Here is a 14,933-nt window from a genome sequence, read left to right as displayed (position 1 = left end):
CGGGGAGACAGGATCATGGTAGTTGAGGTTGTGTAGGAGGCGGATAGCTGTATTTTGGACCCGTTGGAGGCGTTTGAGATTATTTTTGGTTAGGCCATTGAATAGGGAGTTACAGTAATCCATTCTGGAGAGGACATATACGTAAAGGAGTTGGGCGAGGTCAGGTGTGGAGATGTAGGGTTTGATCCTTTTCAGTTGGCGGAGGTAGTAGAAGGAGGTGGAGATTACTTGGGATATGTGGGCAGATAGGGATAGGTGTCCGTCTAAGGTTACTCCTAGGCTGCGCACCTGATCTGTTGCCGTTATTAGAGTGGAGTCCCATGCTAGTGTGGGACGTGTGTATTTGGTGCTTTTTTTCCGGATCCATAAGAGTTCGGTTTTAGAGGCGTTAAGTTGAAGTTTGTTGTTTGACATCCAAGCTTTCATGTCAGATAGGCATTGTTGTAGGTTAGCAATTTGGGACGACTGGTTTTCGCCTAGTGGGAGGAGCAGCTGGATGTCATCTGCATAAGAGTGGATTTTAATGCTATATTTCTGTGCTATATCAATGACAGGCCTGATGTAGAGGTTGAATAGGAGGGGGGATAGAAGGGTGCCTTGAGGAACAACATATTTGATAGGCTTGGGGTGAGATTTGTGTGTCCCTAGTAGGACAGTTTGGGTCCTTTGATGGAGGAAGGAGGTGATCCATTGGAGGGCTGTGTCCTTGATTCCGAGGTCATAGAGTCTGGATGTGAGGAGGTGGTGGTCGACTGTGTCAAAGGCAGCGCTGAGGTCAAGTAGGACTAGTAGGGCATCACTGCCTTTGTTGAGTATTGCCCAGCTGTCATCAATGATATCAAGGAGTACTGACTCTGTGCTGTGGCCTTTTCAGAAGCCGGACTGGGCAGGGGATAGAGCAGCTTGTTCTTCAGTGAAAGGGTGTAGTCGGTGGAGCACAATTCGTTCAAGGAGTTTGGAGACAAATGGGAGGTTGGAGACTGGGCGATAGTTGCCGGGTTCGTTAGGATCAAGGGTGGGTTTTTTGAGAGTGGGCTTGATAATAGCTAACTTCCAGCGGAGGGGAACAGTCCCAGTGGTTAGAGAGGTGTTAATGATGTGGAGGATGGATTCTGCCATGGCGTCTTCTGTGGACAGCAGGAGATTGGATGGGCAGGGATCGAGGATGGTGTTGGAGGGTTTGATTTCTCTCAGGGCTTCGAGGACCTCGGTATGAGTGGCCATATGAAATTGGGAGAGAGCGATGGAGGATGGGGTATTTGGAATCGGTTGGGGCTGAATAGGAGTGGGTTTGGTGTTGGTGTCAAGATTATCTCGGATGGTTTGTACTTTGGACTGGAAGAAGTCCGAGAGAGTCTCACTATCAAGTTCTGTTTGGTTGTTGTGACTTTTTCTTTGGGCGCTGGTGAAGAGTTGGTTTGTGAGGGTGAACAGTTGTTTGGATCTAGAAGGGGCTAGTTGTAGGAGGCGAGAGTAGTAGGTCTTTTTCGCTTCTAGGATAGCAGCTTTGTAGGTGATGGATAAGTTATTCCAATGGGCTTTGGTTTCTGAGCTCGGGTGTTTGATCCAGATCCTTTCTGCTTTCCTCAGTGATCGTTTTATGGATCGGAGGTCACTGGTGTACCAGGGAGCAGGTGCTTTGTTGGTGATTATTTGGGTTGTTTTTGTCTGGGCGAGGCTATTATAGAGGGATTGGATGTTGGAGTGCCAAGCGGAGGCTGCCTGGTCAATGGAGTGGGGATGTTGGGTGCAGGTTTCGTTTAGGGTGCGAATGCCCGTGGCCATGGCTGGAGGGCTGACTGAGTTAGGGAGTTGAGGTAGGGTGGGAGGGGTAGGGTATTTACGCGGGGCTAGGGTAGTTTCAAGTGGGAGTTCGAATTCAATGAGGTGGTGGTCTGACCATGGGACTGGTGTGGTGGTATAAGTTGTTTGTTGGGGCTCTGCAGTTGGGCCTCTGAGGGTGAAGAGCAAGTCTAAGATGTTGCCTGCTGAGTGCGTGGGGTGGTTATAGCTTGATGAAATAAGTGGTAAATTGTCAAATTCTCCAAGATATTTGTGATGTGGATTGGTTACTGTTGGAAACAGGATGATGGGCTAGATGGACCATTGTCTGACCCAGTATGGCTATTTTGATGTCCTTATGCAGTAGTGTGCCTTGATTAAATGAGTCCAAACACAAACCTGCACCTTCCCAGCAGAGTTTTAAAGGCAGAAACCAATCTCTCAAACTGGAATTGTCTTCAAATCTGCCTGTCCTGAACCTTCCCCCTCCCCTCTTCCACACAATGGGGGGTGGGGGGGGGGGAATTCTACTATATAAATGGCACTCAAAATTCAACACTAAGTACAATTCTATAAATTCTTATTCCAGGATGCTATTTATTGACCTCTCAGCTGTAGAGAGGTAGGCATGGACAGCAATTGCAGTGCATCTTAATGTATTACTTCCCCCCCCCTTTCCTATCAGCAATTGTAATTCTCCCTTCCTACCCTCTTTGCTGTATTAGTCTATTTCTCTATGACTTTTCCTAACCTTTGCACTATATTTTTAGATTGTAAACTGCCTTGAAGGTTTCACCAAAGGGTGGGGCAGAAAGTCCAAAATAAACTTGAAACTAGCCCTTCATAGGATTGCACTCATTGCCGATTCCCATGCCTAAATCTGGGTGTCAGGCTTACGCTTGCTGAAATCTAGTGTAAATACTGACACCCAAGTTAGGCACACTGAGGCAGTATTCTGTAATAATGCGTGTAGCTTTTCAGAAGGCCCTGATGTGCCATTGTAATCATCAATCACCCGTCAAAAATTACAAAGACTAGGGGACAATCGATGAAGTTACAGGGAAATACTTTTAAAACCAATAGGAGGAAATATTTTTTCACTCAGAGAATAGTTAAGCTCTGAAACGCATTGCCAGAGGTTGTGGTAAGAGCGGATAGCGTAGCTGGTTTTAAGAAGGGTTTGGACAATTTCCTGGAGGAAAAGTCCTTAGTCTGTTATTGAGAAAGACATGGGGGAAGCCACTGCTTGCCCTGAATCGGTAACATGGAATACTGCTACTCTTTGGGTTTTGGCCAGGTATTAATGATCTGGATTGGCCACCGTGAGAACGGGCTACTGGGCTTGATGGACCATTGGTATGACCCAGTTAGGCTATTCTTATGTTCAAACTTAAGGTCACTAAAGAAATAAATCAAGACATTCTGGGAGAAAAGATGAGCTAAGATCTCCGCTGCTTCATCTGGAAAAGGCAGACTCGATGGTCCTTGTAAATTTTATCTGCCCTGTTTCACAGACCAGTAAAGGAATAGAATACTAGGTACAGAGGATGAGAGTTACATTACAAACCAAGGGCTATATTTACCAAAGGGAGCAACCACATTAGCACATGCTAGCACATTTTAAATCTTAAAGTCTATTCTATACTCTGAGACCCATTTACAAATAACAAATGCTAATACGGTTCAATCATTTTGGTAAATCTAGCCCTATGTAAATTAGGTAAGACAAATGACTTAGCTAAAGAGATGATTTGTGCATTAGAACAAGGCCTGCTTCAGTTACCCTGTCTGATCTCCCCTAATGGCAGGGCTACCACTTTCTCAGCATGGAAAATAAATGTAATCAACTGAGAAAAGCCCACACTATTCTCAAGTATTAAGCAGTTCTTCTCAGTGGTACAAAGGAACGAGCAAGCATTATGCATGAATGCTGAGCGATCTTTTATGTTTTTGAAACGTAATCCAGTGATGTATGTGGAGGTAATAGCCTTTGTTTAGGCAGGACAGTGCAATAAATACTTCTGAAGCTTCCTTGTTTTTGGACTTTTGGAGTGCTTTGGCAAGCTCTTAGCTGACGTACACCTTGTAATACAAACAGCCATTAAAACATTGAAAAACTGTAATTATCATTTAAATACCAAGTACTGAAATCACAAGCAAGATTCTCTCACACATCCTCTCATACATGATCTGACACACACGGCCCTGGTGACTCTGATGGACCATGTCATGTTCTGATTCTTTTGCCTGTCTCCGCAGGCTTCTTGGTGTAAAATCCATTCTCTCGCCTGCAGGCGTGTCTGTTGTCGTGGCTGATACCTTCCGACTGCGAATTTGCTTCTGTTGTCTGTTCACTGGTCTGTGCGTCACTGGGCACCTGTAATGAACCAGAAATTCCAGTAAACAATTAGTTTGCTGGCAATGTTGACCTTACAAACATGGCTGGTTTATAGAATGCCTATGAGAGATTTTGTCACACCTTTTGTTAGACTTCATATTATCTTTACTCTGAAAAAAAAAGTCTGGCGTGTTCAGTTGCCTTGAGGGTAGCCGCTGAGACCTCCTGAGCAGCTCTGAATTTTGTCCAGCAGAACCACATTTCTCATTTTCTTAGATGATTTTTCATTTTCGGCAGAGATTTGCACTGCTCTTTTTAACAAATTGTCAGTCTTTTCTATATTAATAACTGAAAATAATTACTGGCCTAGGCACTACAAATTGCATTATGTACTGTATATTGGTATTAGATCCTTATATGTATGTGTCAATCTAGCTTAAAAACTTGTACCGAAAACCCCCCAAACAAACTTGTACCCTAACCCTAAAATTGTAACCTGTAACCCGCGCTGAGCTCTTTGGGGAGGATGAGATAGAAAAATGAATTAAATAAATAAATACACTGCATGCCAAAATGGGTGATATACTCTAAGGGGACAATTCTAGAACTTGGCACTTCAATGTAGGTGCACCACAGCTAAAACAGTATCTGAGTGAGCCTAAGCCATTATAAAACACTAGCATAAAACCGCTTTGGCACACAATTATTTATAAAGAGCTTGCTAGCCAATTAATTTGCATGCACATATCTGCAATGCGCTGAAATTTGGGTGTCATATATAGAATCCAGAAGTAAAGAATGACACAGTGACAAAATTCATCACTGTTCCTATCCCCGCGGATAACCATGGGAAACTATCTCTATGTCATTCTTTAAGGAGAGAAGGAAGAGTCAGAGTATGAATGGGCATAACCACTGACCCTCAAGAATGCTAGTGTAGAAGGACTGAGGTTGAGATAGACACTAAAGAAGGACACGGGATGGTTTCCTGCAATACTGGGACAGACCGAAGGTCCATCAAGCTCAGCATCCTGTTTCCAACAGTGGCCAACCCAGGTCACAAGTATCTGGCAGAAACCCAAATAGTAGCAACATTCTAGGGCTGATATTGTGATGTCATAATGCCTCATTCCACCAATGCCTAAGAGCCAACCTCATCAGTGATGTCACAATGGCTTGATTGTTCTATACATGGCTTACTTAAGACATAAGATTTGCCATAGAGAATGACATAGGGACACTTGTCCCCATCCCCGTGGTTAACTGCGGGAAACCAGTCCTATGTCATTCTTTAAGGAGAAAGGGAAGAATCAGAGTATGAATGGGCACAACTACTAATCCTCAAACCTTGCATTGAAGAATGCTGATGCAGAAGGATTGAGGTTGACATAGACATTGAAGAATGACATTGGGATTGTTTCCCGCATTTAACCGCGGGGACGGGAATGGTGATGAATTTTGTCACCGTGTCATTCTCTAATCCAGAGGTAACTGATTAACTATTTGGATAAACTCAGAATAGGAGAGGGCTGACCTAACTTTATCTGATTAGCTATTGGAATAGTGAGCTTAATTTCATCATTATCCAGATAGTGCTCGCATGGACCACCAGATGTTTTTTTAGCTGTAGTGGCCAGTGTTTAAAAATCACTGACCACTGCGGCTTAGTACTGACCCAACAGCTGCATTGAATCATGCAGCTTTAAGAGGGTTCCTTCCTTTCTCATTATATTTCATTGCCATCTAAGGTTTTTGTCAAAGGATATGCCATAACAAGTAGGGGCCCTTTTACTGAGCTGCAGTAAGCATTAGTGCATGCCTGTCGCATGTTGGAAAGCACTACTGCGGGGCATACTGAGACAATAGTCTGTGTATGTGCGCGCTGTACCCTCATGCTAAAACATAAAATTGGAGTGGAGAATGGGTGTGGCTATACTAATCGGTTAGCACATGGGTATTGCCAAGTACTAATCGATTAGCACGTGGTTTGTGTAGAAACCCTTAGTTAAGGGCTCACGTGCTAATGGGAAAATTAGCATGTGGATATTATTGAAAAAAATGGAAAATGCTGCCATTGTACAGCTGCGCCAAAAGTGGACACAGCATGCGGGAAACCTATGCTTTAGTCATAGTCCGCTTTTTAGCACAATTTAGTAAAAGGACCCCTTAGAAAAGAGATAACTGAGAAACTGTGATCATAGAGTAATGATATCATTGTTACACTTTGCTGTTTAAATAATCTATTAATTTAGATTCTTATTCCAATATGTGTTCTCTCATTTTGTCTTTTTCTTAGTCTTCTTTCATCTCTCCTAAGTTTGCTTAGGCCAGTGGTCTCAAAATCAAACCCTTTGCAGGGCCACATTTTGGATTTGTAGGTACTTGGAGGGCCTCAGAAAAAATAGTTAATGTCTTATTAAAGAAATGACAATTTTGCATGAGGTAAAATGCTTTATAATTTATAAATCTTTCCTTTTGGCTAAGTCTTAATAATAATATTGTAATTTATAGCTAAAGAGACATATGATCAAGAAACTGTTTTATTTTACTTTTGCGATTGTGATAAACATACCGAGGGCCTCAAAATAGTACCTGGCGGGCCGCGAGTTTGAGACCACTGGCTTAGGCACTTCTAGATGTGATTCTATAAACAGCACCAAATGGTGCCTACATTGTAGATGCCGCTAAGCGCTGTTTATAAAATTTGGCCCATAGCATAACTTAAGCCACCCCAAATTCTAGGACAAACTTCATATCAGTGCGGATGAGTAGCAGACAAGACAGTCAGAGTTGCAGGAAACAGCTCCTACGTAAGTAGTGATTTTGTAAGAACAAGTCCTGCAGTATTAGATTTCTACTGGAAAATAAAGCTCTGGTTTACTAAGATACTTTAATTCAAGTGAAGCGCCAAGCGGATAAATAGGCCCCATTGAGAATAAAAGACCATGCATTATTTAACACACATTAATAAATAAATGAAGCCCTCATTGTGGCCTTTAAGCAATGGAGATGAGTTAAAAATGTTACAAAGGTGGCAACTTACTTTTCTTTTGCATGCCGGTTTTACAGATATTCCACTTTCACAACTGATTCCAGTTGCTTCTTCCAAATCTAAAATGAGCAAAAGAATGTCCTTGTTACATGACAAATGAAATCGCCAACTGGAAGTCAGGCATAAGTAAATAGAATGTTCCATTATTTGTCACAATAGCATTGCACAATCTGCTGCAAAGTGATAGGGACTGATTGTTATGCTAATCTAGGCTTCCAGTGGACCGTGACTCCATACAAGAGGCCGCTGAAAAGTTCTCAGCCTGACCAACAAAGCTGGGGTAGTCTCCATCGAGGGCTATACATGTAGGCCTGGATTCTCTCTACGACGCTGATATTGGCGGCCGCCTAAAAAAGAGGCCGCAGATCACATGTCAGTCATGCGATGGCGCTGTATACCGAATTGTGCCTCCAGGAAAGACAGGTGCAGGAAATCTAGGCCAGGGTTTTCCAGGTCTACTGTTCTGGCACCTATCTTTGTCATGAATCATGCCTACGTAAGTGCTTAAGGCAGCCTAAAGCCACATCCGTTTCTTAATTAACATATGCATCGGTATTGCATCTACTGGCAACTAGGTTTAGGTAGAATTTTCCCCTTAGTCCAGTGATTTTCTACTTTTTTGTTTCATTGGGAAAATATGGAATGAAAAAAGTGGAAAATCGCTGGACTGAGGCCAGGATTCTCAAAAAACCGTGTTAAAAAGTGACGGTCTGCTAACACAGACGTTTTGATAGCGAATTTAAAAAAAGAAGACGTTCTCAAAAACTCCCGCATGCAAATGAGGTCAGCGGACATCAGCGAAGATTTGCTAAATTTGCATGTGCCCATCACTGGTGATAGCGATGGGCACATGCGCAGAAAAAACGTGAAAAAAAAGACACCCCCCCCCCACACACACATAATTACAACAGGAGAGATCTTTAATCTTTCCCGCTGCCAACCAACAACCCTCCCCTGCAGCGGGAGAGATGCTAAATCTCTCCCCCCACAAACAACCTCCTCTTGCAATGGGAGAGATACCGATTCTCTTCCGCTGCAGCAGGAGAGATGCCCAATATCTCCCGCCACAAACAACCCCCCCAAATGGCGGTGACCCCCCCTTTGCAGCAAGAGAGATGCCAATTCTCTACCAACGCAAACAACCCTCCCTACAACAGAAGAGATGCCCACTCTCCCCCGCTGCCATACAACACCCTCCTCATCTCTGACATCTCCCCTTACCTCCATGTAGATTTGTGATCTGAGGAATGTGGATTCCCATCACCTAGCTGGCCTGCGTCTTCCAAAATAAGCCTTTCCCTCCCCAGTGCATAGGAGGGGTCTAAGGCATCCGGGCCAATCAGAGCCTTAGGCCCCTTCCCGGTGCATCTGGGGAGGGGCCTGAGGCTCTGATTGGCCCAAGTTGTTTAAGGCCCCTCCCTGGTGCATCCCAGGATGCACTGGGGAGGGGAAGGCGCATTTTGGAAGATGCGAGCCAGTTGGGTCGAGGAATCTGCATCCCTCAGGTCACGCATCTACATGGAGGTAAAGGGAGGGGGGGCGTCGGAAGCGGGGCTGGGTGTTGTATGGCAGCAGGGGAAAGTGGGCATCTCTCCTGTTGTAGGAGGGGAGGGGTTGTTGGTTGGCAGCAGGAGAGAATGAGCATCTCTCTCGCTGCATCACAACACAGCTTTTTAGCAGTCTCTGACACTGCCATGCCGGGGTTTAAAACAGTGTAGTCACTGTACCGGCACCCCTGGACCATTAGTTTATTTTTGTAGCTAAAAGCCGACGCCGCTTTTAGAAAATGGCTCGGCACCCTCCTGTCGGAGATCTTAGGGGGTGCCTTTGGGGGGCCCGGGAGGAGGGGTTGGGCACCCTCCTGCTGGCAATCTTAGGGGGGGCCGTTGGGGTACCCTCCTGCTGGCAATCTTAGGGGGGCCTTTGGGTACCCTCCTGCCGGCAATCTTAGGGGGGCCGGCAGGAGGGGTTGGGTACCCTCCTGCCACGATCTTCGGAAGGGCCGTGTGGGGGGTTGGCAGGAGGGGTTGGGTACCCTCCTGCCGCGATCGTCGTGGGGGTGGGTTCTGTCGGCAGGAAGGGTTGAGCACCTTCCTGCCGGCGATCGTCGGGGGGGAGGGGAAATTTGCGGCAGTAGCCGTGGCCGCTATACTAATCATGGCAGGGAGATCCTTGCCGCAATTAGGTACAGCGTCCGCATCTACTTACCATGTAGGCCAGCATTTTGCTAGCCTACATTGTAAGCGTCTCCCGTTCTGCTAGGGAGATGCGTAAGGCCGTCTAGGTTCGCTTAAGGCTACCGCCTAGCCTTAAGCGAACTTAGGCGGGCTTGCAGGCCTCTCTAGGCTCCCTGGAGGCGCCTTCTATATAGGCGGCCTGCCTGGGGAGCATTTTATTTTTAGAAAAAGTGCCTTCTGATTGGCTGATTAGACAGCCTACAGCTGCCTACAATCGGGAGCACTTTGCAGAATCAGGGCCTGAATGTTCTGCGCTGCTCCCGATGCTCATAGAGATCTTATGAGCGTTGGGAGCAGCGCAGAGCATTCAGCGTACCGGCCTCCGCCAAAAACCTCTTTCGTGGTTTTGTAAAAGGGAGGGGGGAGAATGAGTTGTTCAATCTGTGAATGCCTGTGAAATCTGTACTCTGCTCATTTGGAGATATAAATGTACAATTGTTTGTGGTGCTTCTCATAAACTGTTTTGATTTTGAGTAAAAATGTTTTTTTAGTCTTCACATGTTGAGAAAAGTGAGATCCTGCTTCCACCAGCAACATTTTGCTGTCCATGTACAATCAATCATTCTTTCCAGGCTGGACTATTGTAACTCCATCTATCTAAGTCTAACCAAGAAAAATCTTCAAAGACTTCAGCAGATCCAGAACACTGCGGCTAGGTTGATCTTCGTAAAAAGTAAATTTGATCTGTTTCCCCGCTTCTGTCAAAACTTCACTGGCTTCCAGTAATTTCTAGAGTTCACTTTAAATGTGCCTGCCTAACATTCAAGATCCTGCATGGCATCTCCCCCCACCCCCTAATTCCAGTATCTTGGAATTCTACGAGACCTGACACTACCAGATCCACCCAAAAACTTAAACTATCTTTCCCCTCGTTAAAAGGCGTTATCTATGTGGGAAAATTAGGGACATCTCTTTTTATCAAAATCACTGAGCTTTGGAATAACCTTCCTGCCCTGCTGCGGAATCTGGGCTCCTTCCAATTATTCTGTAAGCATCTGAAAGCTTGGTTATTCTCAAAAATGTAAATCTTGCTACCCTCTTTATAAACACTATCGGCCTCTTTTACAAAGCCGGCGCTAGCGGCTGCCCTGCACTAACAGCCCCGAAGCCCATAGAGATTTAAAGGGCTTCGGGGCTATTGCCGTGCGGCTTTGTAAAAGAGGCAGTAATTCTTATTATGTTTTTCCTTCCTTATATTAAAGTTCCTGTAAACCATGCCGAGCTCTATCTTTATGGAGACGATGCGGTATATAAACTTAAGGTTTAGTTTAGTTTCTTTTTTTAATTCCACAATTCTCTTTTGTTGCAAGTACCTTTAAGAAGTGCATCCAGCTTCTCTACCACATGTCGGGCATTCTCCATGGTAAAGCACATAGGTGGCTTGAATTTCAGAATGTTTCTATATGGTCCATCGGCACTGAGGAGGATCCGCTGCTCCTTCAGTCTGTGAAAGAAAAAAATAGAAATCTAATCTAATCTAATCTTAGGTCTGAAGCGGTGTACAATAAAACCAACAGAATCACTGTAAATTACAACAGCTAGAGAAAACCCTACAAAACAAATTTCCTGACTCAAGTATTTATAGAAAAGACAAGTTTTTAAATGCTTATGAAATAAAAAGTATGAAGGTTGCCCAGTGGCGTAATAAGGGTGAGCAGAAGAGGTCTGCACGGGAACGGGGATCGCGGGAATTCCGCGGGGTCCCGCGGAATCCCCCCTAACCCACGGAACTCCCACGGGGACCCCTCTCTGGCACACGGGACTCCCACGGGGACCCCCGTCTAGCCAACGGGACTCCTACAGGGAAGGAAGACTTTGGAAGCAGGGTTCGTCCATCTATATATATAAAATCGGATGTATGTATGTATGTGCCGCGATCACGCAAAAACGGCTTGACCGATTTGAACGAAACTTGGTATGCAGATCCCTCACTACCCGGGATGATATGTTCTGGGGGTCTCGCGGCCCACCTGCACACGTGGGCGGAGCTACAAACAGATAATCGGATTTCACCCATTCATGTCAATGGAAAAAATGTAAAGAGCTGCCAACGCAAAAACGGCTTGCCCGATTTGAATGAAACTTGGTATGCCGATCCCTCACTACCTGGGGTGATATGTTCTGGGGGTCTCACGGCCCTCCTGCACATGTTGGCGGAGCTACAAACATAAAATCAGATTTCACCCATTCATGTCAATGGAAAAAATGTAAAACAGCTGCCAACGCAAAAACGGCTTGCCCGATTTGAACGAAACTTGGTATGCAGATCACTCACTACCTGGGGTGATATGTTCTGGGGGTATCGCGGCCAACCTGCACATCTGGGCGGAGCTACAAACAGAAAATCAGATTTCACCCATTCATGTCAATGGAACAAATGTAAAATCTGCCTCCGCAAAACCGGCTTGCACGATTTGAACGAAACTTGGTATGCGGATCCCTCACTACCCGGGATGATATGTTCTGGGGGTCTCGCGGCCCAACTGCACACGTGGGCGGAGCTACAAACAGAACTTCAGATTTCACCCATTCAAGTCCATGGGAAAAATGTAAAAAGCTGTGGGACCGATTTGAACTAAACTTGGTATGCTGATCCCTCACTACCTGGGGTGATATGTTCTGGGGGTCTCGCGGCCCACCTGCACACATGGGCGGAACTACAAACAGAAAATCAGATTTCACCCATTCATGTCAATGGAAAAAATGTAAAAAACTGCCATTCTCACAGTAATTCCAACTACCTGGGATGATATGTTCTGGGAGTCTCGCGGCCCTCCTGCACACGTTGCCGCAGTTACAAACAAAAAATCAGATTTCACCCATTCATGTCAATTAAAAAAATGTAAGAAGCTGCCTTTCTCCCTGTAATTCAAAAACGGCTTGACCGATTTTAACGAAACTTGGTATGCCGATCCCTCACTACCTGGGGTGATATGTTCTGGGGGTCTCGCGGCCCACCTGCACACGTGGGCGGAGCTACAAAAAGAAAATCGGATTTCACCCATTCATGTCAATGGAAAAAATGTAAAACGCTGTGGGACCGATTTGAACGAAAATTGGTATGCAGATCCCTCACTACCGGGGGTGATATGTTCTGGGGGTCTTGCGGCCCACATGCACACGTGGGCGGAGCTACAAACAGAAAATCAGATTTCACCCATTCAAGTCAATGGAAAAAATGTACAAAGCTGTGGGACCGATTTGAACGAAACTTGGTATGCAGATCCCTCACTACCTGGGGTAATATGTTCTGGGGGTCTCGCGGCCCACCTGCACACGTGGGCGGAGCTACAAACAGAAAATCAGATTTCACCCATTCAAGTCAATGGAAAAAATGTAAGAAGCTGTGGGACCGATTTGAACGAAACTTGGTATGCAGATCCCTCACTACCTGGGGTGATATGTTCTGGGGGTCTCGTGGCCCACCTGCACACGTGGGCGGAGCTACAAACAGAAAATCAGATTTCACCCATTCAAGTCAATGGAAAAAATGTAAGAAGCAGTGGGACCGATTTGAACGAAATTTGGTATGCAGATCCCTCACTACCTGGGGTGATATGTTCTGGGGGTCTCGCGGCCCACCTGCACACGTGGGCGGAGCTACAAACAGAAAATCAGATTTCACCCATTCAAGTCATTGGAAAAAATGTACAAAGCTGTGGGACCGATTTGAACGAAACTTGGTATGCAGATCCCTCACTACCTGGGGTGATATGTTCTGGGGGTCTCGCGGCCCACCTGCACACGTGGGCGGAGCTACAAACAGAAAATCAGATTTCACCCATTCAAGTCATTGGAAAAAATGTACAAAGCTGTGGGACCGATTTGAACGAAACTTGGTATGCAGATCCCTCACTACCTGGGGTGATATGTTCTGGGGGTCTCGCGGCCCACCTGCACACGTGGGCGGAGCTACAAACAGAAAATCAGATTTCACCCATTCAAGTCAATGGAAAAAATGTAAAAAGCTGTGGGACCGATTTAAACGAAACTTGGTATGCAGATCCCTCACTACCTGGGGTGATATGTTCTGGGGGTCTCGCGGCCCACGTGCACACGTGGGAAGGGTGGGTTCACCCAAGAATGTATATGTTCTTGCTCCTGGAGGTGAAACTAAAAATGTTGTTTATAATCAATTTTTGTGTTAGTTGAATTGTATTCATTTTGTCAAATATTTCACATTATACTTTGAATATTTTACTTTTTATAAAGCTGTAACAAAATTATTTCATTCACCACTATAAAGTATCTTTATTTAAATCCATTTACAGTGTTATTGCTATAATTAAATACCCGTGCAATGCCGGGGCATCAGCTAGTATAATATAATGGACACGTCAGCCTTAGAAAAAGAGGGGGTTTATAAGTTAATTACCTGAACAAAAAACAAAAAAAGGATTCCACCAAAGAGATTCCACAAGGAAAACATCAGCGCAAACACAAAAGAAACTGTGGAATTGATGATCCTGTCAGAAGTAATTGCTGCTTTTTATGGGGACGGGCGGAGATGGAGGTAATTCCTTGCGGGGATGGGTGGGGACGGAGAGGATCCTGACGGGGACGGGTGGGGACGGAGAGGATCCTGGCGGGGACGGGCGGGGATGGGTGGGATTTCTGTCCCCGCGCAACTCTGTAGTGAGGAGGGACAAGGGCGGTGGCACCCCTCCCCCGCCCTCTTCCCCACCCCCACACCCCTGCCGCACGCGCACCCCCTTACCTTTTCCCGTACCTTTTTATCTTTTCTGGCGGGAGCAGCGTGCTCATGTTGGCATCCACTCGCCCCACAGTGTCACTTCCTAGGCGCGGGTCCCCGAAGTGACATCAAAGAGAGCGCCGATGCTGACACAGGCAACAATCTCGTGCCGGGGAGACTGAAGTAAATACTGTACATGTGTTAACTATATGCTGAAGAAAAGAATGCTTACTTGTATATGATATGTTGAGCTTCTGCTGTGGCTGGTGTTCTTTTATTTCTGTCCTTCACTAAATCGACACCAATAAACAAACCCTCGCCCCTGTGGACAATATAAAAGAAGATTAACCTTGAAACTAGTCTATTTTGCATTGTAGCATTGACTTTTTTATTTTCAAAACAGACATTTCGGTCAAAATGAGACACTTCAGATTTGTTTAATCTGATTGTTTAAGCAGACTTATTTCTGACAACAGACATTTCAACTACAGTAGCAGGTTTAATCTTGGCAAAACTTCTACCCACATGGAAACAAAAATAAGAATGTGCAAGAGAGCTCCAGATCATGAAGGCCAGTTGGATTTGCAGTTAAAATTTCTCTAAGAAAAGTGGAAAGTCCATTCATGCAATGAGATTAAGGCAGGTCTGGTTCAGTCTGTCCCCAGTGACATGAAGTCATTCGGTATGTTAGTGATTTATTCTGGGCTGCATTACAGGATTCTTTTATTTTTACTCCATACTAGCAGTGACTGACATGTAAATGTTTTCACCATAAAGTCTGGTGAGACCTAATTTAGAGCAATGTGTATAATTCTGGATATGCTGCCTTCA

The 14,933-nt window shown here is 45.3% G+C and overlaps 1 protein-coding gene across 1 annotated transcript in view; it reads right to left on the bottom strand.

The window, feature by feature from the left end:
• Positions 1 to 3,047: 3,047 nt before the first annotated feature.
• The window catches only part of ETNPPL (ethanolamine-phosphate phospho-lyase), a 73,595-nt gene continuing 61,709 nt past the window's right edge, over positions 3,048 to 14,933 (bottom strand). Inside the window, exons 10-13 of the mRNA XM_033956267.1 lie at positions 14,335 to 14,424; positions 10,723 to 10,853; positions 7,164 to 7,231; positions 3,048 to 4,159 (exon numbers count right to left, since the gene is read on the bottom strand). Coding sequence (XP_033812158.1) covers positions 4,010 to 4,159; positions 7,164 to 7,231; positions 10,723 to 10,853; positions 14,335 to 14,424 — 439 coding nt within the window. The 3' untranslated portion in view covers positions 3,048 to 4,009. The remainder of the gene's footprint in view (positions 4,160 to 7,163; positions 7,232 to 10,722; positions 10,854 to 14,334; positions 14,425 to 14,933) is intronic.

The sequence above is a fragment of the Geotrypetes seraphini genome, chromosome 1 (assembly GCF_902459505.1).
Source record: "Geotrypetes seraphini chromosome 1, aGeoSer1.1, whole genome shotgun sequence".
NCBI lineage: Eukaryota > Metazoa > Chordata > Amphibia > Gymnophiona > Dermophiidae > Geotrypetes > Geotrypetes seraphini.
The sequence above is the reverse complement of the archived record's forward strand: the minus strand, read 5'-3'. Positions and strand labels throughout refer to the sequence as shown.